The sequence below is a fragment of the Trichechus manatus genome, unplaced genomic scaffold, assembly GCF_000243295.1.
Source record: "Trichechus manatus latirostris isolate Lorelei unplaced genomic scaffold, TriManLat1.0 scaffold00114, whole genome shotgun sequence".
Taxonomy (NCBI): domain Eukaryota; kingdom Metazoa; phylum Chordata; class Mammalia; order Sirenia; family Trichechidae; genus Trichechus; species Trichechus manatus.
This window is the reverse complement of record NW_004444050.1, coordinates 6,098,923-6,121,253: the sequence shown is the minus strand read 5'-3', so window position 1 is coordinate 6,121,253 and position 22,331 is coordinate 6,098,923. Positions and strand designations below refer to the sequence as shown.

The 22,331-nt window shown below is 39.0% G+C and overlaps 1 protein-coding gene across 3 annotated transcripts in view; it reads right to left on the bottom strand.

Annotated features, from left to right (window-relative positions):
• Window positions 1-2,134: 2,134 nt before the first annotated feature.
• Window positions 2,135-22,331, bottom strand: part of STK17A (serine/threonine kinase 17a) — a 39,927-nt gene continuing 19,730 nt past the window's right edge. The window contains exons 3-7 of one of the 3 annotated variants that reach the window (XM_004383963.2): window positions 20,601-20,745; window positions 7,419-7,545; window positions 4,370-4,418; window positions 4,103-4,282; window positions 2,135-3,391 (exon numbers count right to left, since the gene is read on the bottom strand). In XM_004383963.2, the coding sequence (XP_004384020.1) occupies window positions 3,067-3,391; window positions 4,103-4,282; window positions 4,370-4,418; window positions 7,419-7,545; window positions 20,601-20,745 (826 nt within the window). In that variant the 3' untranslated portion in view covers window positions 2,135-3,066. Of the gene's footprint in view, window positions 3,415-4,102; window positions 4,283-4,369; window positions 4,419-7,418; window positions 7,546-20,600; window positions 20,746-22,331 lie in introns of all 3 variants that reach the window. The other 2 variants (XM_023738315.1, XM_023738316.1) reach the window with 2 other exon arrangements.

Sequence of the window (22,331 nt, the reverse complement as noted above, 5' to 3'; positions counted from 1 at the left end):
CACCCCGATTCTCCATTTCCTCAGTGCTTGTATGGAGTTCTGAGATCTGTCTGTGCTTGTTTTCAGTCACTGTTCAGTGTTAGTTGCTGGGGGAGTAGGTGGGGGCATGCACACACTTTGCCATCTTGCTCCATTATCTAATATTGAATTTTAATATAATTGAAACTGGATTTATAAACTGTATGAGTAATCTCAATAGTACTGTTTTAGTCTTTTGTAACTTAGTAATAAAAAAAATTAGCAACTTTAGGTAAGTGAGAAGCTGGCTGATAAGTCATTAATGAAAGATTTTATTTGGTCCAGTATTGTGAAGATTCTTCCTCCTCGGTTTATATCATATGAACCAAAAAACCAAAAGCTATCTTTATACAAGTATATTCTGAAGGACTTCTAAAAAAAGCACACAACTTGAAATTCAAGGTACAAAAGCAGCTAAGGATATGTAGCATATTGCAAAGTGTCCAGCTAAAAAGAAACCTTTTTACACATACAATAAATTATATTAAAAGTATTTGAGTGGAATATAAAATCATTTGGAAGAAGTTTAAGTGCTGCTCAAATGATTCTAATTCTAAAATCTGACAAATCCATCAAGTACAAATATGTGTCATTCGATAGTGTTTTTTCCCTTCTTCTCTTTAAACCCTTTTTTGTTAGGGAGATATTTACACAATTTTGCCTAAAATTGTGTTTTATTTCTTTTAAGAGACTTACCTAAGTTTTAAAACATTGTGGCCATGGGTTTTAATTTGAAACCTCTGCCATTTCCTCTTCCCTTCTAGAACTTGTTTAGAAATGCTAGCTTCTAAGAAACTGTACAGATAAAGCCAATTCAGTGAGGAAATAGTGCAGCCTGATTCTCTGAACTGACTACTCGATTTCGTGGAACAGCGTCTGAACAATTCTCAGGGCCTGAAAGGTTCTCCCTGCAGGTCAGTCTAGCACAGCACACTGAATGCACTGCAGAAAAGGTGGTTACTGTCACTGTCATGATCGTGACATTTCAGAAATCATACTAGGAAGGAAGTGCTGGGTGACACCTCAATCAGACATGGGGGAGGAGAAGTCCAAGCTGTCCACAGCACAGAGATGACAAGCTGTACTGACAAGTATGGAGAACACTGAGTCCCAATCAAGAACAAATAAGGACTTTCAGACTTTTTTTGTGGAAAGATATTTAGTTACTTTAGGTTAGGAATTGTCTTAGTTATCTAGTGCTACTGTAACAGAAATACTACAAGTGGATGATTTTATAAACAGAAATTTATTCTCTCAGTTTAGAAGGCTAGAAGTCCGAATTTAGGGCGCCAGCTCTAGGGGAAGGCTTTTTCTGTCTGCTCTGGGGGAAGGTCCTTGTCTCGTTTCAGCATCTGTGGGCCTGGTGTTCCTTGGAGATCTCCATGTGTCTTGCCATCAATTGTCCCCTGGGTCTAGGAGGTTCTCAGGGCAGGAACCCCAGGTCCAAAGGATGTGCTTCGCTCCTGGCTCCTCTTTCTTGGTTGTAGTCGGGTCCCTTTTTCTCTCTGCTCGCTTCTCCCTCCTTTTATCTCTTGTAAGATAAAAGGTGATGCAGGCCACACCCCAGGGAAACCTCCCTTACATGGCATCAAGGCTGTGACCTGAGTAAGGGTGTTGCATCCCACCCAAATTCTCATTAACACAACATAATCCTGCCTCATTAACATAACAAATAGCTCTCTCCCAAATGTGACCATAACCACAGGCACAGAGGCTAGGATTTACAACACATCACAAAATGGAGAACCACACAATACTGGGAATCATGGCGTAGCCAAGTTGATACAGACACAATTCAATCCATGACAGGAATCATATCTTCTTCCACTTCATTTTTTTAAATAGGAATTTACTGCCCACTGTGTGATTTAGAGACAACTGAAGTGTTCAATCTTAATCAAATTAAACTCTGTTGAGTATCCTCTTTTAACTCTTTTGGGACAAGATACCTCCTTAATGACACTGTTCAATTTCAGTTTTTTATATGGACAAAGTAAAGGTCTATAAATACTTTGGCATCTTATAACTTTTCCTAGTGTAGCATGAGGGCTGATAAGGAACTCAACAGACATAAAGGCTCAGTGGAAATAATGAATATGCTTTTACGTCTCTTCTCCTGCTCTGACTTTGGGACAAAAACATGCGGTCTTTTCACTGATCAAAGCAACCATAGTATTGATCAGATCACAGTGACACCGGCAAGTGCCCAAAAGTAAGGGACAAATATGTGGGAGGGGTGAGGAGGTGGCAGGGGTGTAGCCCGTGAAAGTAGATGAGCATGGTGTGAGGGAAATGGCTGAAAAACTGACACTGGTTTAACATTGTAAGGTTACTTAACCATGACTTTGAAACCCAGAATAATTTCAGAGGTGAAAAATCACCACCTCTCCTACTAGTGGTACTGAGGGAGAAAAACAAATTAGCCAGGGTTTTTCCCTGACAGGTTACAAGCATCAGACAAAAAAGATAACAGAAGCCAAATCAAGTCAATATAAAGCCATAATAAAATACAAAATTAAGACATTATAATGGATGTTATTCTAGGTCTCAAAAATTTGGAAGACTTCTATTTAAATTAAAATCTCTTACACACACACAAAATCCAAAGTGAAAAAGTATCAATTTCAGTAAAGATATCAACATATATATATGCACACATAGATACACATATGAATAATGCAAAATAGATTGACAAAGATGTAATTTTGGCACTTTTACTGGATTTTTGAAGAAAGCGTGTATATACAAATAACTTTGCACACAAACTCTCAATCTGGACAAACAGGATGTAGAATTAAAAGGTGCAAATGTTTCCGTTCTCACAAGTAACATTGAAACAGATAACTTTACCTGTTAAACAACCTGGTTGGCAACTTAATGAATCTGGCTTGATTCGCCTAACTCCGTAAGTTTGACAAAGTTACTTTAGTTTATATCAGTGACACCTGGTTATCTACTTTCAGTACATGTTTATCATTTGGCCAGAGGTCCATAAATAATATTAACATTTTCAATGTAGGAAAATTAAGTTCTAGAGGGAAATACTGCTCAGTAGATAAATTCTCCTGGAATTTCTTGCAGCAAAGGTTCTTCAAATTTAAATCGTTTGGAAATGGCCTTTTGCTCCGTTTTCTCTTTTTCAGACTGTCTGCATTGCCCTAAAGTATATGAAGTAACTACAATTAACTCCTCTGTTAGAACTGTTTCCTCGGTTTCTGGTTTCTCAGTATCTGAGTTAATTTCAGGCACAGAATCACCTTCTTGGAGGCCATGTGCTTCTTCTAATGCACCTTTCACCCTGAGAGAAGGACCTTGAATACTGCTCAGTGTTAACCATGGATGTTTCAGACATTCTTCAGCGGTGGCTCGATCTCTGTATAAAGACATACATTTACACTTAAGACAACATAGTTAAAACTTCCATTAGGAATTAGAATATAAGATACTACATTTATTATATTTTATTTTGGAAAGTATTAAGAGTTGGCAAAAATCCTACTGAGATTCCTGAATAAAACTAGAAGTTTTGACATTTGCATTCAATTCTCCATAATGTTGAAAAATACTTTAATTAAAAAAAGAAAAAACCAAAAAACCACTGCTGTCAAATCAATTCTGACTTATAATGATCCTACAGGACAGAGTAGAACTGCCCCATAGGGTTTCCAAGGGACAGCAGGTGGATTCAAACTGCCGACCTTTTGGTTAGGAGCTGAGCTCTTAATCACTGTGCCACCAGTATGGTATCTCTAGAAAGCCCTCTTGAAAGTCCAAGAACAGATGGACAGGTATATCTGTTAGGGATCAGTTGTCATTCTGTCGTCAATTTCTAGTAACCATGACTTATAAGTGCCATTCTCAACAGGACACCTTTGCAATAACACAATTTTGCTAACTAACTTTTAAAGCCTATTTTACTGAGGTGTGGTTTACATTTTCTAAAACAATTTTCATTTTTGCCACTTTTTATTTCCACTGATATATATGTTTTCTGTCTACATTTTCATTTTGGTGTTTCTGTGTTTAAACTGCTTTTGTTTCACCCACTTAAAAACTGACAACCTTGATGTTAACTAATACTTACTCAGGTTTTTTAACTAAAAGTGCCTTGATGAAGTCAATAGCTGACTCTGACACAACATCAAATTCTTCCTCAGAAAAACTTAAATTCATCTGTGAGATGTTCAAGAATGTTTCTTGTTTGTTATCCCCTAAGAAGGGCGATATCCCCGTAAGCATGACGTACGTTAACACTCCGATGCTCCTAAATTGGAAAGAAAGTTTAAGAAAAATTAGTATCATATTAATTTCTGGAAAATAATTTAATTAATTTTTCATAAATAATTCTTACCACATATCCGTTGCCATGCTGATAGGATCGTAACTAAGAATTTCAGGAGCTAGTGTAAGAAGCAGAAGGTAAAATTTAGTTTTATGAAAAAAATTCCTAATTTGCTTCTAGAGATAAAAGAGACTCAGATGACACTGCATCACATGGAGGCAATGAAGTGCATCTATATTACAGAGTTTTCAGAAAATTAATATGCTTTGATAATATTTAACTAAATTATGGTCACATATAAAGACATTCTCAAATGTGCAAGGACTCAGGAGAAATATTATGAAAACGCTCCTTGAAAAAGAAAAATTTACTCAATGATACAATCTGGCTAACCAAAAGATGATTTTTTCACCCAAAAGTATACAAGTAGGAAAACTAGGGTAGGAAAACACAGGTGGTTAAGTACTGGTCCATTAAAAACAAATCAAAGGCTAAAAAACTGTGGTAATTACAATTAAAAAAACAGAAAGAAAGTGTTCTAATTCTAGAAAAAAAACTAAGTATCCAAAATCCACATCCATTACTGGTTTGGGGCAAAGCCCCAGTGGACATGAGGGAGAAAGAAGTTGGGAAAAAATGTGAGGTATGCTAATCTCCTCATCTTTGATTTCTGAAATTGTTGAGAAACAGAGGTTACGAATATTATTTACAAGGTTTAAAAGAAATGACTAGGAAATTAAAAATGAAATGAGTTTTCCAAATCTACTGGAAAAAGTAAAATGGAGATATCACAGAGCAAAAGATTGGTGGGGGAAGGGAAACAGGAAATAATAACTTAGTTTTTTAATTGCTTATTATGTTTTAAGAGCTTTATATAGCAATTCCAATGTAATCCCTACAGTTCCCTAAGAGGTAGGTACTATTACTAGCCCCATTTTATTGACAGAGAAAGCTGAGGTATAAAGAGATTTAGGTCACATAGCCAGAACTCACACCAAGGCAACTGTGTGTCTATATATATATGTGTGTATGTGTGCATAAATAAAATGAATGTGGGAGGCATAAACTCACTATTAAAAGAAAATAACTTGAGGATTTAATAATAAGAAAAAAAAAAAAAGGCTCAACTGAAGTCTTGAAGCCAGATGAATGAAGACAGAAAAAGAGGGCAAGGAAACCATTTTCTGACACATTCTAACTAACAAATTTAAAGGTAAAAAGCCATTAAATAGGACAAAAATTAGTTTATAATGAGGTACTTAATTACACAGCATTAAAATACATAAAACAAAATTTGCTGTATAAGAAATGAAGATAACACAATAGTAATGAAGAACTTTTAACATAACCTCTGTCAGCTCTTAACAGATTAAGTAGACAGAAATAATATAAAGAATCTAAACAATACAATAAGGCTAATAGACTTTTGAAAAATTCAGGTCCTGCAAACTGAAAATACTCTCCTACTTCTTAATGATTCATGAAATATTAAGAAACTGACCATAAAAGAATCCACAATAGATTCCAAAATATAGAATAAAAAAACTCTAACAATTCAATAAAATTAGAAATAAAAAGCAAAAACAGAAACAAAACCTAAAAAACATTTATAAATTTTAAAATGCTTTCCTAAACAATTCCAAGTCAAAGACAAAAAATATCACAATCTTAAAATATTAAGGAAACGATGAAGATCTTACACACAAAGACCATTCCTAAAAATTATTTAGTGGTCATAATGTGTACCAGTTAGCATACTGAAAACTAAATATTCTAGTCCATAAAAAAAAGCACATACAATTTTGGTAGGTTGTTCTGCTGCCTGTGACATCACTTCTTAACCTAATTAGTTAAGGATCTGTTTAAAGTCTCAGATTTTATAAAAACAATTATGTTAAAACTTTGAATTATTTTGTGTACTATCATTGCCATACAGCCTTATGCTTTCCTAAAGCCTGTCTGCCCTCTTGTCTTTCTGTGTCCTCTAGAAATCTTTTTCCCTTGTAAATAAATTCCCAATGTCCTGTAGGGTTGCTATGAGTGGAAAAGGACTTGATGGCAATGGGTTTGGTTTTTTTGGTCCTCCTTTTTGTCCTTCTCTGAAACAAGACCTGGCTCTCTCTCAGGCTCCCCATGCCCTGAGGCCTCTGGAATGAGGACAGCTGGTCCACCCACCCACTTCACACCTCTAGCCTCATGCAAAGATTCTTCTTCCCTTCAGGCCCAGGCCACAGTCTTCATAACTCCTGGTCATGTTGCTGTCATCTACTGACACAGCCATCCTCCTCCACTCCAAGGCCTACTATCATCCTGGGCAACTTTAACACCGTCATCCACATAGCCACCTCCTGCTCTAACAGCTGCCTTCCAGAGCTGCAGCTGCGGCCTCCTAATTACTAAGAACTGTTTCACCTTTGAAATTTTAAATGTTAATATTACAGTCTCTGGTCACAAGCTGTAAATTACTCTACTGCCTTACTCTACTACATATGCTTTTTAAAAAAATCTCCTGCACACCACTAATCCTTCAAATTCCACACACCCCACCTTTTCCCCCAGTCTACTGAAAAAGTCATAGTTTACTTCTTTTTCTACCTACTCTAGAGAACTCATGATGCATTCCTTCGGCCGCTCTCTTGCTGGTACCTTCAGTGTCTTTTTTATTTTTCCTGCCAGAAACCCTCTACCTTGCATCAGTCCAACTGAATGCCCTCTCTGCTCTATACACCTATGGAATCACTACATCTGTGATGACTTTAACAATGTTTATTACCAACTTGAACTCCTTTAAAGGTCATTACTTGTTGAATCTCATTCTACTCTCAGATAACCGGATGCCTTACTTTATTAAGGAAATCCTCTCCTATTCCTTTTAGAAGTGATCCCTTCAAATTCTCTTAGCCTTCCAGGAAAGGATCACCAACTTGATACCTCACTCTTAGAAGTTTTCCATTTTTTTTTTTTTTTACTTAATCCAAAGGAATGAATCTCTTAATAGCAGAATTTCAGGATAACAGATGTCTGGCACCACTATTAATCATAACACATGTGAGGTACCTAGTTGGAAGGTGATTCCTGATCTAAAACATAAAACCATCCCAGTCTTAAGAATACTTACCCACATACTCAGGAGTTCCCATAATTTCTCTGAGCTCTTCACTGTTCTTCATTATTCTTGAAAGGCCAAAATCAACGATCTTAATGTCACCCAATGGAGAGTCACTTGTCAGCAAAATATTTTGAGGCTAAAAAAACAAAACATCCCCCCCCCCAAAAAATTCATGAAAACTATGATGAAGTATACAAAGCATGCAGGCCATAAAACAAATTTCACCTGTGAAATTGAGACTGAGAAATTTAATAGCAAACAAGTCATTCATGCAACAAATGTTCCGACAGTGTATTTACTATGTGTGAGGCACCAGGCCTTGTACTCTCTTGTACTTTCCATCTCCTCCCCTACACTACTGGTTCCTCCTCAGCATATATACATATATATGCTCTCTCCTATTTTCCCAAGCCAATGCCCAAGTCAAACATTGGGGAATCATCCTAAAATGCTCTGTGAACCTCATTTTCACATCTTCTAAAGTCACCATGGATGCCAGTTCTACTCCCCAAATCTCATCATCCCCTCCTCTCTATCCTCATTTTTTACAGTTCAGGTTGCATTCTTTCTTACCCAGACCACTTGGATAGCCTCCTATCTCTAGTTTTACCCACCCTGAACCTATCCTCCACTGAACAACATGGTACTTTTCCCATAACGTGAATCTGACCTTGACCCTGTCCTTCGGTGGTTGCTCATCACCAACAGACACTCTCAAGTGGGGTGCGGGTGGGAAGATGCTGTATTAGGTAGTGTGCAAGGGCTACCCAAAGCCACAGAATCAACAAGGCCTATGTTCCTGGAGTCATTTTTACTCAACTGAAAATAAGACGCTTTTATATAAAAATTCAAGCAGATATATTCTGAACTAGCATGTAAAATTCATTAGATACTTTTAATGTGAAATTTGAAAGAAAAATTTGCGTTTGCTGCATTTACTTTCTTCTGCATCTACTGTCTTCTGCAACTGAGAGTATTTCCAAAGCTAAGTTGACAAGCATTGGTATTTTTACTCAACTGAAAATAACTTAAGACAGTTATATATAAAAATTCAAGCAGATATATTCTGAACTAGCATGTAAAATTCATTAGATATTTTTAATGTGAAATTTGAAAGAAAAGTTTGCGTTTGCTGCATTACTTTCTTCTGCAACTGAGAGTATTTCCAAAGCTAAGCTGACAAGCATTGGTACTAGTAAATTACCAATACCTCACTCCAGCCCCCTGAGTGTTTTATGATCTGGCCCTTGGTGCCTTTTCAATATTAATCTGCTGTTACTGCTCCTCAGGCAATCTGTGTTCCAAATCAGCCAGCTGTAATCCCGAGACAAGATGCACACGTTCACATTTATGCCATTGCACACGCACTGCCTTTGCCCAGAAAGCCCTCTCCTCCTCTCCGCCTGACAAATTTATTTCCATCATTCACTCTGTGCACGGTGGGTCTCAGCAAAGCACCGCCTCCGTCCTCTGTGAAGCCCTCCCTGACTTCCCCTCCTCCCAGGAGGGCCCGATGGCTGCTCCTTCTCTGCTCCACAGCATCTTGGACATGGCAAACTCATCCTACTATTCTGTTAACTGTTTCTCTTTCTGTCTCCTGCGTCACACTGTGGTTCCTTGGAGGCCTATAATCAGTTTTCTCATGTCCTCTCCTTCCACTCACACTCAACCCTCCACCTGGCTTCTGCCGTCTCGTTCCATTCAGCAGCACTTGAGGTCAACAATGGCCTTCTGGTCGCTAAGATCCAATATTTTCCTCTGCTATTTCTTCTGTCTCCTTTGTTGGCTCATCCTCCTTTCTCTGGTCCATGAAATACTGGATTCCTCACGGCTTAATCCCGAAGCCTTTTTCTCACTCCACGATCTCACCATGCCCAGGCATAATTATCACCTCTATCTTAAGAGTCACGGAGTTTTATCTCTGGCTCAGACCTTTTCTCAGAGCTCTCGACCTTTTCCACCAACGGCTTACCTAGTGTCTCCCCTTCGATGTCCCAAAACCCAAAAACCCAAACTCGTCGTCATAGCAACCCTACCGGACAGAGTAGAACTTCCCAATAAAGTTTCCAAGGTGCACCCAGTGGATTGGAACTGCTGACCTTTTCATTAGCAGCAGTACCTCTTAACCACTGCGCCACCAAGGTTTCCTTGATGTCCCAAAGGCACCTCAAATTCAACATGACCAAAACCAGACTCATTTTTCCTCCCAAATCAGACTCTCTTTATTCCAATGACAGTCCTCTCAGGAAATATTATCATGCATTCTGGTAGCACAGAACACTAAGAATCATCTTTGTCCTCCTTTCTCCCCTGCCTCCACCATTTAGCTAACGTGTCTCCATATCCAACTGATTTTAAATTCTAAACGCTAAGCATTTCTAGACTTTGTCCACTTCTCCACATACAGAACACTAATTCAAGCTGCCATCATTTCTTATTCAATTCCAATAGCTTCTTAAATGGTTCCCAGGCTCTACTTTGCCCATACAGCAGCAGCCAGAAGGATCTTTTACACTAAAAATCTGATTTGTTACCCCCCTGCCTAAGCCTTCAGTGGCTTCCCATTGCTCTTATGGTAACCTCCAAACTCCTTAATGTGGGTCCAGCGCCTGCCCAGCTCTCAGACTCATCATGTACCATGTTCCTCGGCACATGCTCAGTAAAATCGAGTCTCAATGGCCATCTTTTAGTCTCTCATACACCCCATGGTCTATTCCCTCTGCCTGGAATACTTTTCTTCTGTTCTTTTTTTGCCTAGTGTCAACTTGGTGAGAAGACCAAGGATGGTAGTGAGGCAGATTCTAACTATTTTCAACCGTGTGAAGAGCTGAAATATGGAAAAGGAAACTGAGGCATATAGATGATCCCTTCTGTATAAAATGGGTCTGACTCCCCAACCAGCCATCCCACCTGTCTTCTATTATGAAAATGCTTGTAGACTTATCAAAGCCTGAATTCAGAAATAGGGAAAGACTGTGCGGCTCCACGAGGAAAGGGGCCACAGTACCAATCACTGTGGCATCATCAGTGATCAATGCCCGGCACACAACAGGCACACGTTAACAGTGGCTCTATTGTTGTTGTTGTTAGGTGCCGTCAAGTCGGTTCCAACTCACAGTGACCCTATGTACAACAGACCTCAGCACTGCCCGGGCCTGCGCCATCCTCACAATCCATTGGCTCTACTGGTGAATATAAATGAAGGGAAGAAATGTGACCAACTGTAAGAAAAAAAATGTTTATCTATTATATGTCAGGAATGGTGGTACTATGAGTATTAAGAAGTCCCTACTGTCAAAGAGTTCATAATCCACAGAAAAAACAGATGGACGTGTCAGGCTCAACTACCTCTGCTCTGTGCTGTAAGTGCTACGGTAGAAGTGTATACAAAGTGCCAGGGCTTAAATAAATAAGAGGAATTAATTCAGCCTACGAGAATTACAGAGGAGATATGTGAGCACACCTTAAAGATGAAAAGGATTTCATCATTTATTCAACACATTTTTATTGACTGCCTGCTGAGCTATGCCCTGGGTAAAGAACAGAAAAGAAGATACGAGGTCCCGGTTCTTGTGGAGCCTTACATTCTAATGGGCATAGACGGACAAATAAGCACTAATAAATAACATAACCTTGGGCAGTTTTGGGTGTTGCAGGGAAAGCAGAGTAGGGCAGTAGATGAGGGCGTGCCTGCTGAGGGTGTGTGTACACAGGAATGCTATTTCAGAGGGTAGTCAGGGCAGGCTGCTCAGAGAGGCACCATATGAGGAGAGAACAAGAACAATGGTAGGAAGGAGCCAGTCACAGGCAGAATATCTTGGGGGCGGGGTAGGCGGGGAGCATTCCAGGCAGAGAGAAGAGCACGTACAAAAGGCCCCGAGGCAAGGACAAGCTACCTGTGTCGTTAGAGAACAGCATAAGGTGAAAGGAGTGAGAGTACTGTAGGATATGAAACTGGAAAGGAACTGTGTAAGCAGAAGAGGTGGAAATCAAGGGGCCTGGGTAGGCCATTCTGGGGTCAAAGGGAGAAGGCAGTCCAGAGGGAGGGGAAGAGGACATTCCAGGAAAAGAAAAGGGCACATGCCAAAGGATATACCAGGGGAGCCAGTATCTACCATGTTGTGCAATTTATTATTAAGTACAAGAATGTGTGTGGCTGGAAATCTCCTTCTGAAGAATGTCCTGATCCTGTTTTAAAAGTCTGGAGAGGGAGAGGGAAGAGGAGGAGGAAGATATGATGAAGTGTAGAATGAGAAAAAGGAGGAAATGTCACACATTACGGTGGTGGAATCCACAGACCACTGTGACTGTGTGCAGAAGCTAGAAGAACAGGATGTGTATGTCATTCACTGACTGTTCCAGTCAGGTAAGCAAGAAAGGACCATTAGTTTAAGTTTGGATCCCCAGATTCTGAGTGCCTGCAGTACATACATCCTGGTGGAGATGCCCAATGGACAGCTGAAGGAAAGTCAGTCTGGAGGGAATGCAAGGCTGAGGATACAGCTTTGGAGGTCAACCGAATATACTTACTACCTCGACCAGTCAAGAGCTTAACCGTCTGCGCCACAGGGTTCCTTCCCAACAGCATATAGGGAAGACTAAAACATGGAAGTAAACGAGGACAAGATTAGATGGCAAGAAGAGAAGTGGGCCAAAATGAATTCTGGTTGATATCTATATTTATGGAGTAAGCAACAAGAGTTATGAAGGTGTCTTAGTTACGTAGTGCTGCTGTAACAGAAATACTAAACAAACAGAAATTTATTTGCTCACAGTGTAGGAGGCTAGAAGTTCAAATTCAGAGCGCTGGCTTTAGGGGAAGGCTTTCTCTCTCTGTTGGCTCTGGGGGAAGGTCCTTGTCTCTTCAGCTTCTGCTTCCTGGTTCCTGGGAGATCTCCATGTGTTTTGGCATCTCTTACCCCACCTCTGCTCCGCTCCATTTAGCCCTGATGGCATAGTGGTTAAGAGCTCTGCTGCTAACAAAAAGGTCGGCAGTTCAAATCCACCAGCTGCTCCTTGGAAATCCTTTGGGGGCAGTACTACTGTGTCCTTATAGGGTCGACTGACTCAAGATACACCCTACACTAATCCTGCCTCGTTAACATAACAAAGACAACCCATTCCAAAATGGGATTATAGCCACAGGCATAGACGTTAGGATTTACAACACATATTTTAGGGGTACATAATTCAGTCCATAAGAGAAGAAGCTGGGGGAAACAACAGTCTGAGAGTTAGTTTAAGAACCCAGGGATAATACTGTAGTTAAGAAAGTCAGGAAAAAGATAGTCAAGCAGGACAATGGCAAGAATGAGGACTAAGAAGAAGCTACTGAATATAGCAAATAAACAAGCTGTGAAAGACCTCTCAGACAGTCATTTTTAGTAAAATGGTGGGAAGGAGCACTGGATTACACAATAGGTTGAGAAGTACACTGAAAGGCCAAATGGTATTTACATTTTTTAATTTTTAAAATATTTTAATATCCTCTAAAGCAACACTGTCCAATAGAAAAGTACTGCGAGCCACATATGCAATGCAACTTTTATACTAGCATTAATACAAACAGTAAAAGGAACAGGTGAAACTGATTTTAGTACACCCTCTCCTCACTTATCAACATGGCTAGGTTCCAATGACCAGGTCGTTATGCAAAATTGGCATTATGCGAAAATGGAGGATGACCACATCAGACCACAAAATGGAGGATAACTACATCATTACATAACTGCCATATTACATTATTATATAACTGCCAAACCACTGAGAATCATAGCCTAGCCAAGGTGACACATAACTTTAACCATGAGAGCCAGTGTTTCTCTCGTCTTGCACCTCGGTGTTCATTACTGCCAGACATATGTTGTTAAGGCGCAAAATAGTCAGAGAGTAGATTTTTTATCATTGTCATAAATGCAAAATGTTGGATAACGAGAGAGTTGATAAGTGAGAAGGTATAATACATTTATTTAACCCAACATATCTAAAATATTATTTTTTCAACATATACTGAATGTATAAAATTATTGAGATATTTTACATTCATTATTTTCAATAGTAAGTCTTTGAAATCTGGTGTGGATTTCATACTTAGGGCATATCTCAATTTGGACTAGTCATGTTGCAAGTGCTCAACAGCCTCATGTGGCTAGCGGCTACCATACTAAACAGTGTACCTCTAAACTCTTAAAAAAAGAAAAAAAAAAACTAAATGATGTCCCAAGAAATGGTAAGGGAATTCTTAGCATCTCTTATACAATGTCCTAATTTATCACCACTATGCAATTACATAATGATAGTTCATTCTGAAAATATATTTATGAAAATAACACCTTTCTGTCTATAGTGAAAACAACCATACTGTGGCTTACTGTAATCTGTAATTTTGTACAAAAACCTGTTTTTCATCATAGCAAGTTTTGGCTATAGTAAAAACTTAAAACAAAACTGAACAAAAAAAGAACAACAAATTGTTGTTACTATCTAAGTTTGAACTGCAGAGGCATGCTAAATTGCTACAAATACCCAAAACCAGAAAATGCACCCTCCACCCCGAAAAGGACTGAGGATGCTCAATTTATTGATCAGTTTTAGAATCGATTTCTCTTTTCAATGATAAAATGGTTAGAGGTTTTGGTAATATAAACTTGTGAACATATTATAAAGCCACAGTGTCTCTTTTATTAGTCTTTGACTTAAAAAAAAACAAACACCTATACAGCATCATGATTATGAGTCCTCAGACTCCTCAAGGTAATTTTTAGTTTTATTAGTTTAATGAACTACAGTACAATAAAATGTCAATTATTCAGGCAAATTAGATGGAAGAAGTTTGGCTCAGTGATAACATATTCATCATTAAACATGTTTTATCCTTTCTAGCACATACAAGGAAACCCTAGTCGTGTAGTAGTTAAGAGCTATGACTGCTAACCAAAAGGTCGGCAGTTCGAATCCACCAGGTGCTCCTTGGAAACTCAATGGGGCAGTTCTACTCTGTCCTATAGGGTTGCTATGAGTCGGAATCGACTCAATAGCAATGGGTTGCGCTAGTACATACAAAATGCCAAGTGAAGTCTTGCTAAGTGGGTATTTTCACATCTTAAGATTCGTTTGTGATCAGTCTAACATGCACATTCTGTTCTTAAATATCATTTGTTCCCTCAAAATAGTTTACATGTTCTCCCCTTACATTTTGTTTACACTTAACATAAATAAATCGGTTAGCTGGTAATGCCACTGATTCTAAATTAGTGGGATCAAATTATTAAAGTTTTACTATATCAGAAATTTAAACCCAACCACATGCCTCCGTGATCTACTGAAGTGGGAGACTTTCTGAAACTGAAGTTAAACAGTTGCTAGCGAGGTTTACTAGAAAAACACATTTCTCATAAAAATCAGAGCTCTTTCGTGGAATTTCACCATTAATGTTTATTATGTAGCCACTATCAACTGTACCCTGCTCTGACTACAACTATTTTTTCTTCTAAAAAGGTTTTATTCCTCTAAATCAAATATATTTTTTATGCAAATAACACACACCTTCTGTGTTCTTTTGCCAGACATGCCCGCCCCCTGTGATATGCTAATTTTTTTTACAGCAACTTGTGGAAGGGTACTGGCATGGTGATGCTTGTGAGGGTGCCTCGCACAGGTGGGGGGTGGGGAAGGCAGACGGTAAATAAACGCAAAAGGCTCTCGTTACTTCCGTAAAATACGGTGAGTACAATGACAGGATTGTCATCTCTGTCAGTTCTTCGATGGTGAAATGTGCCCACTTCCAATAAACTGAATATATTCAATAAACTGAATAAAGAGAAGGTACCCTAGCATTTACAGTTTGTTTAAGCCTCCTTTCTGGGGAATCCAGTTCAGGATAAAGAAGTTGTGCCACACAATACTTCATTTTATTTAAAATGCATGAGCCCCAAGTGGTAAGGGAACGAAGCAAGGTTAATGGAGACAATAAGGAAACTTACAGACAGCCCTCAAATACATAATGGCTGTAGAGTGGTCTTTCTGAAACCTGATTTCCCTGCTTCAGGGGAGTCCTTTTATTTATCTTAGCATGTTCACCTTTGTACATAATCTGTTTTATATTTACAGAACAATCACCAGTGGATAAGGCTAAGATCATTGTAAAGTTGAGGTTAATTTGCTTAATAAGGCTTAAGGTATCATGGACAAGGTTTTCAGGAACATTTTATCAGGCAAGGAACATTCAAGTAAATTACTTATTAGAACCCAGGTTAATGTAGAAAATAGGTTAACAATCCTGCTAAAGTAATTTGGGGGGCTGTTTGTTTAGAAATGTTTTATGTTATCCCTACTTTCAAATAATACCTTCATGCTTAAACTACCAGTGATTCAATTTAAATCTCAGATGGGAAAGTCCCAGCTTCGACATCCTAGCCTGCTCCTCCACTTTTTACCACACAATATAATAACAGGAGAGACAAGCTGATGATTGAATACCTAGTAGTAACACTGCTGAAAGAGCTAACCAGCAGAGGATCATTCAAGACAAAGAGCCACTTTGAGTAAAAGCAGGCCACTTGGCTGAATGACTAATTTACCAAATTAATGAGACTATTTAGGAACATTTAGTTTTGTCCTGACTTTGCTCTAGATGTTTCTCCTCAGATTCGTCACTCCTGCAATGTTTTACATGCAAATTAACGGGCTTTCCCTTAATCACAAGTTTATTGTCTTCTATTTTTGTGGATTTATAGAAACCCCTAAATCAGCATCTGAGGCCCTGCTGGCGAAGTGGTTAAGAGCTTGACTGCTAACCAAAAGGTTGGCAGTTCAAATCCACCAACCACTCCTTGGAAATCCTATGAGGCAGTTCTACTCTGTCGTATAGGGTTGCTATGAGTCGGAATCAACTCGACGGCAAAGGGTTTTTAATGGAAATCAGTATCTGCTACTCCTGAAAGAATTTTCCATGCTCAATTTACAGTATTTGGCTGAGAGTTTTCAGTGAGTCAATCAGTTTTTGGCAAACTGATCATTCAGAGGCTGACCTGAAAGCTGACTGCTGTATTTCCCATGGTGTCAATGAGTTTGTTTATAGGGGCCAACTATCTAGGTGGCACAGCAGTTAAGCACTCAGCTGCTAACCGAAAGGTTGGTGGTTCAAACCTACCAGCCACTGCTTCCGTAAAGATTACAGCTTTGGAACCCTGTGGGGGCAGTTCTACTCTGTCTTATAGGGTCACTTGAGTGGGAACTGACTTGACGGCAACAGGTCTTCGTGTAATAGTTCTAACTACTAACTAACTTCGACTCCAGGACAGGAATTTCCCATTTTAACCAGAATGAGGGTGAAGTAGTCTACTAAGTGAAAGTTACCATATATCTTGGGATTATCATGTTTTGCAGAATTAAAACATAAGAAAACATCCTTAGCTTTGAAGCAGTGAGGGAAAATAACATTTTCTTTTTAACAGCTTAGTCCTTCAAGATCTTACAGAGACTGAGAGTCAACATAAATTATAAGCATAAATTCTCACTGGAAAGATGACTGTTAAAGGTATAGGACAGTGGATTCTCTTTGCCCAGACTCACAGAAGTCAACTGGAAATGACCTTTTGGTAGGAATCATTCCCACCTGCATGCTGCTACACCAACCCCATCTCGGTTGAAGACAGGCCTGCCTGCACATGGGAACAGTGTGAGGGCAGAAGAAAGGCTGTGAACCCTTCACACCACCTTGTCTCCTTGTTCCTTTGGGCCTAGGAAACACAGAGAGTCCAGTTTCCAACATCGAAGGCCCATTACTACCATCATGATCATCATCAAGGCCTCCTGAAAACTTGGAAGTCTATATCAAGTATAAGGAGTCCTGGGGGTGCAATGGTTAAGCACTCAGATGCTAACCAAAAGGCGAGCAGTTCGAACCCACTAGCCACTCTGCTGGAGAAAGATGTGGCAATCAACTTCTGTAAGGATTAAAGCCTTGGAAACCGTATGGGGCAGCTGTACTCTGTCCTATGGGGTCACTGTGAGTCAGACTCGACGGCACACAACGAAGACGCGATGACACCAAGTATATTGGGGGAAAAATGAATATGATTTATACTGAGCATATGGGGGAGAAAGGGATGTAATTTCCTTGTATAAATATACACTTGAGCTTGGTAGTCAAGACTTTAATACTCACCTTTGACTGCTTCAAGTAACATCAAAGACCCATGACACACAGTGTTGGCAACCTGTCTGACTGACTTAATTAGTTCCTGAATAATGGTCATAGGGTGAGCTGCCTTAAGTTGAATGCTCATTTCCTATAGGTGCAATGTTGTTTAAATCAGGGTTCTGTTCTTAGAAATCCTCTTAACATCATAAAACTAGCAAAACATCTTAAAAAAATAAAACAAACATACAATCTTACAAAGTTAAGTCTGTAAAACCAAACATGGAAAAAACTATAGCATAGACATTTCTTTTGGGAATTCTTCTACATGGGCAATACTAAGTCTTCTTAAAGTATGAGTCCACTGAAGTCTGGCCTGAATGACCATCCTTCTCTAGTAAATGTTCCTGAGGCAAGAACTAGGTAGATACTTCTTGCTGCAAGGATCTTTGAACTTTTAATGTTGACAACAGACTAAGAAAAAGTAAAGCCCCAGTTCTGTCATCTTTGTGATGCAGGGTTTAAACTAGGTGATCTCCAAGACTACTTCAGCATTAATATCCTGGGACTACGTGGGTGCACAGAGGTCCACATGTGCCTTCGAATAATGCCACTGTCACTACGGTATGGACTACCGTGTTGGGACTGTCCATTTTAGCCCGTCCTAAAGTATTAATATCTTTGAAAAAGATAACTGTGTACAAAGTGAATTTAAATTGGCATCTTTCAGAAGAGAACAAGAAAGCTTCCAAACTGTTCTGTTTCCCCTGTATTTATCTGTAGAAAACTAGTATTGAAGGGCATATCTATTACCGTTCTACTGATTTTGAGTGGAACATTATCCAGTTTACTTTAGGGGCCAACCTCCAGATTATACACACTGTACACTCTTCCTTGAAAGCACTGCTTCATGCAATAGACACTAACAGCAATTACTGACAGCAGTGGTTCTCAGAATGTGGTTGCTGCTCTCGCTGTATCAGCATCACCTGGCAACTTGATCGAAATACAAATTCTTGGGCCCGACAATGAATCAGAAACTCTGGGGTGGGCCCTGTAATTTATTTTAACAAGTCCTTCCAGGTGACTCAGATGCACACCAAAGTTTGAGAACCACCGCCATAAAGCATCTACTTTCTGCTAGAGGGCATACTACAGCAGAAGTCAAGATACATGGGTAGATGATATGGTCTGAGATGAAGCTGTAGAAGTTTAGGATAGGAAAGCCTTTTTGGGGTCCAGGAGTTTCAGCTTTCTTAGGTTACCTTCTTTCCTTACCCTAGTGCCTCTGGCTGATAAGTTATCTTTCAAGTGAAATAAACTGTAGGAACTAGAATCACTGTGATGTGTTCTGTGTTTGAGGACTGTTGCATCTCCCCACAGCCACACCTGGACTTGATACGAAAGCAACCATCAGAGTGTCAACGGGGATCTTAAACTTCTACTACAGATGCCTGAAGGAATTTCTAAGAAGATGTAGTGGACATTTACTGTTTGTCCCAAACACTTGCTCTCCATCAGAAAGAGAACTGGTTTGGGGATTCATCCTTCCCCACTCTCAGCCCATGTGAAAGATGGGGGCAGAGGCTCACCCTTCATGCTTAGAGCATATGACCCTGACACTGGCCTGGCCAGTCAAAGCCCTGCACCCCTTAGCACGGTAACTGGTCTAATCAGAGTGAATTCTCAGGCCTTTTGAGGGAGCTAGTGAACAGAGATGCCTCTGAATTGTGTGTTGGCGAAGAATAGCTGAATATATCATGGAATGCCAGAAGAACAAACAAATCTGTCTTGGAAGAAGCACAGCCAGAGTGCTCCTTGGAAGTGAGGATGGCGAGACTTCATCTCATGTACCTTGGACGTGTTATCAAGAGGGATCAGTTCCTGGAGAAGGGCATCATGCTTGGGAATGAGGAGGGTTAGCGAAGAAGAGGAAGACCCTCAACGAGATGGACTGACACAGTGGCTGCAACAATGGGCTCAAACACAACAACGATTGTAAGGATGGCACAGAACTGGGCAGTGTTTCGTTCTGTTGTACGTAGGGTCGCTATGAGTCATAGCTGACTCAACAGCACCTAACAACCACTGTGAACAGAGACAGCTCTTTTCTGCTGAACCTCCAGGCAGATGCTAGGCTAAAACAGCAGCATCCATCTTACCACCATCTGACTGCTATTCTGAGAAGGCAGAGCTGACGGCTGGTGACAAGCCAAGTACTGGGAACCCTCTTTGAGCCCTGAACAGATACTGCCATAACTGAAGCTAGAATTCTCTGTGGACTTTTTAAACAATATAATTTCCTTTTTTGCTTACCCTAGTTTTAGCTGATGTTTCTGATCACTTGAACAGATCATAATTAATATACTGCTCTTGTGTTTTCTTTCCTCCCTCCCTCCATTCCTCTATTCTTTCCTTCTTTTGACAATTTTAAATTAAAAATACACCTGTCTCTAACCTCTTTCATTCCCTAAGTTATTCTATTTCCTGTTGTCTGTCTAATTTTACACAACACTGCTTTTCAAATCTTCCTGTTTGAAAACCATCTGTAACTCCCCACTATAATAAAATTAAATTCAAACATTTCAACATGACATTTGAAACTCCTGATATCTGGCGTTTTCTCAATTTTCCATATCTTCTACTTAGTCTCTCAATTCCATTTATTTTTCCCAAACATATCCAAGTATTCCTACTTCTTGTGAGGTAATGTTCTCCTCCTCTCTACCTATCTAATTAATTTTTAAAAAGGTCTAGCTCAAGTCCTGTCTCTCCCAGGAAGCCTTCACCTACCCCAGATGTGAATATTCTCAGAGCTCCAGTTTTTGGGCATTGTATTATTAATTATCTTTCTTTGTACACATAAGCATTTTATCTCCCTAATCAAACTAATTGGTAAGAGGATGAGAATCAAGTCTCAACTCTTATATCCTTGTTACCAAATGAAACAGACTTGATAAATGTTTCAAAAAATCACTGTTAAATATTCTACATCTGGAGTATCATTAGCTCTAGCAACCTCAAAACTGTGAAGCAGTTACAGATCTTACCTTCAAATCCAGATGAACTACATCATGAGTATGTAGAAAGTGAACACCTTCTAAAATCTGCCTCATGAGTCTTCGAACATCTTTTTCTTTAAAGGCTTCGTCCCTGTCTGCAACACACTGGTCAAAGATTTCACCTCCAGCAGCACTAGAGAAGGACAGAGCACATTTTCATTACAAAGGGAAATGACTAACAAAAAAAATTAGCCTTTTTTGTCCTTAATATTTATGCACATTAAGTATCTTTATATAAATAAACTATAATTGGAGTGTGTGTAAACTTTTTGGTCCATCTACATGCTTAAATCCATTTTTTATTTTTCATAAAAATGTACAGTCTCTAACATGGGCTAGGAGCATTTCTAAAGCTGGATAAAACATCAGTCTAACAACTCCAAGAATTAAGCTTTAATAACAAAATATATTAACATACCTTCAAGTAAAAACTTCTCAAGAATTTTTGGTTATAGAATATACAAAAATATTATTTTTGTAAAAAAAAAAACCCAAATAATTAAAGCAAAAGCCTTTCACTGAAGACCCTTTCTCCAATCCTGGCACCCCTTTTAGAAGTCAGTCCTGTTATCGCTTTGGTATACTATATCCTTCCAAAGCCTTTTTATGTATTTAAATGCATTTAAAATATTAGTTTTATGGATTAAAAAAAAAAAAAGGTAACATATGATACATATTGTTCCACAACTTTTTTTCCTACTTAACATTTCTTAAGGAGCCCGGGTGGTACAATGGTTAAGTGCTCAGCTGCTGACGAAAAGACTGGTGGTTCGAACTCATCAGTGGCTCCGTGGAAGGAAAGACCTGGTGATCTGCTCCTGTGAAGACTACAACCTAGGAAACCCCACGAGGCAGTTCGACTCTGCCCTATAAAGTTGCTCTGAGTTGGAATTTACTTGACGGCACACACAACAACAACAACAATTCTTAGTCTTTCCATGATGGTTTTACACATCTATTTACTTTATTATTTGAAACTGTCGTACAGTATCTCAGTGAACAGATAAGCCATAATTTAACCATTCCCCTTTGGAGGACATTTAGTTTGGTCTAATTATTCACTATTACAAACAATGCTGTGATGAGAAGGCACGTTCATGTTTGTCTGCCCAGGTAACAGGAGTTCTCAAGGGTAGATACCTGGAATGACGCTGCCGGGTGGAAGAGGATGTGCATTTAACATTTTAACGGATACAGTCAAACTGCTTACCAAAAGAGCAGTATTAATTTATATTTTCTTCCACTCTCTGGCCAAAGCTTCTCAGTTTTGTTTTTTTAATAATCTCGCCGATAAGAGAAAAATCACTGTTGTTTCAATTTGTATTTCTCTTCGGCAGACATTATGTATTTAAAAAAAATCATTCTTACCATAAATGACAATCGATGGCATATCTTAAAATTTTCTTTATGCATTTAAAAAATTTTGGCTTGCCTCCATGAAGCTGACATAATACTAACATGAAATATATAATCCAAAACAACCATGTAACTATATCAAACAAAAGTTATTAATTTCCATTACATGTTAAAAATGTAGTGCTTTTCTTTTTTTGTTAATGCAGCCTATTTTCCAAAGTCTGTCCATATAATGAAACACAATTTTTCATTAAGACTGAATAAGAGCAGACTTAAATTTAGCTTAAAAGTTGCAGGTCATGAAAGTGAAAGAGGATAATGCACGCACTGGCTGATAGATTTACATTTTGGTTAAATTTATAC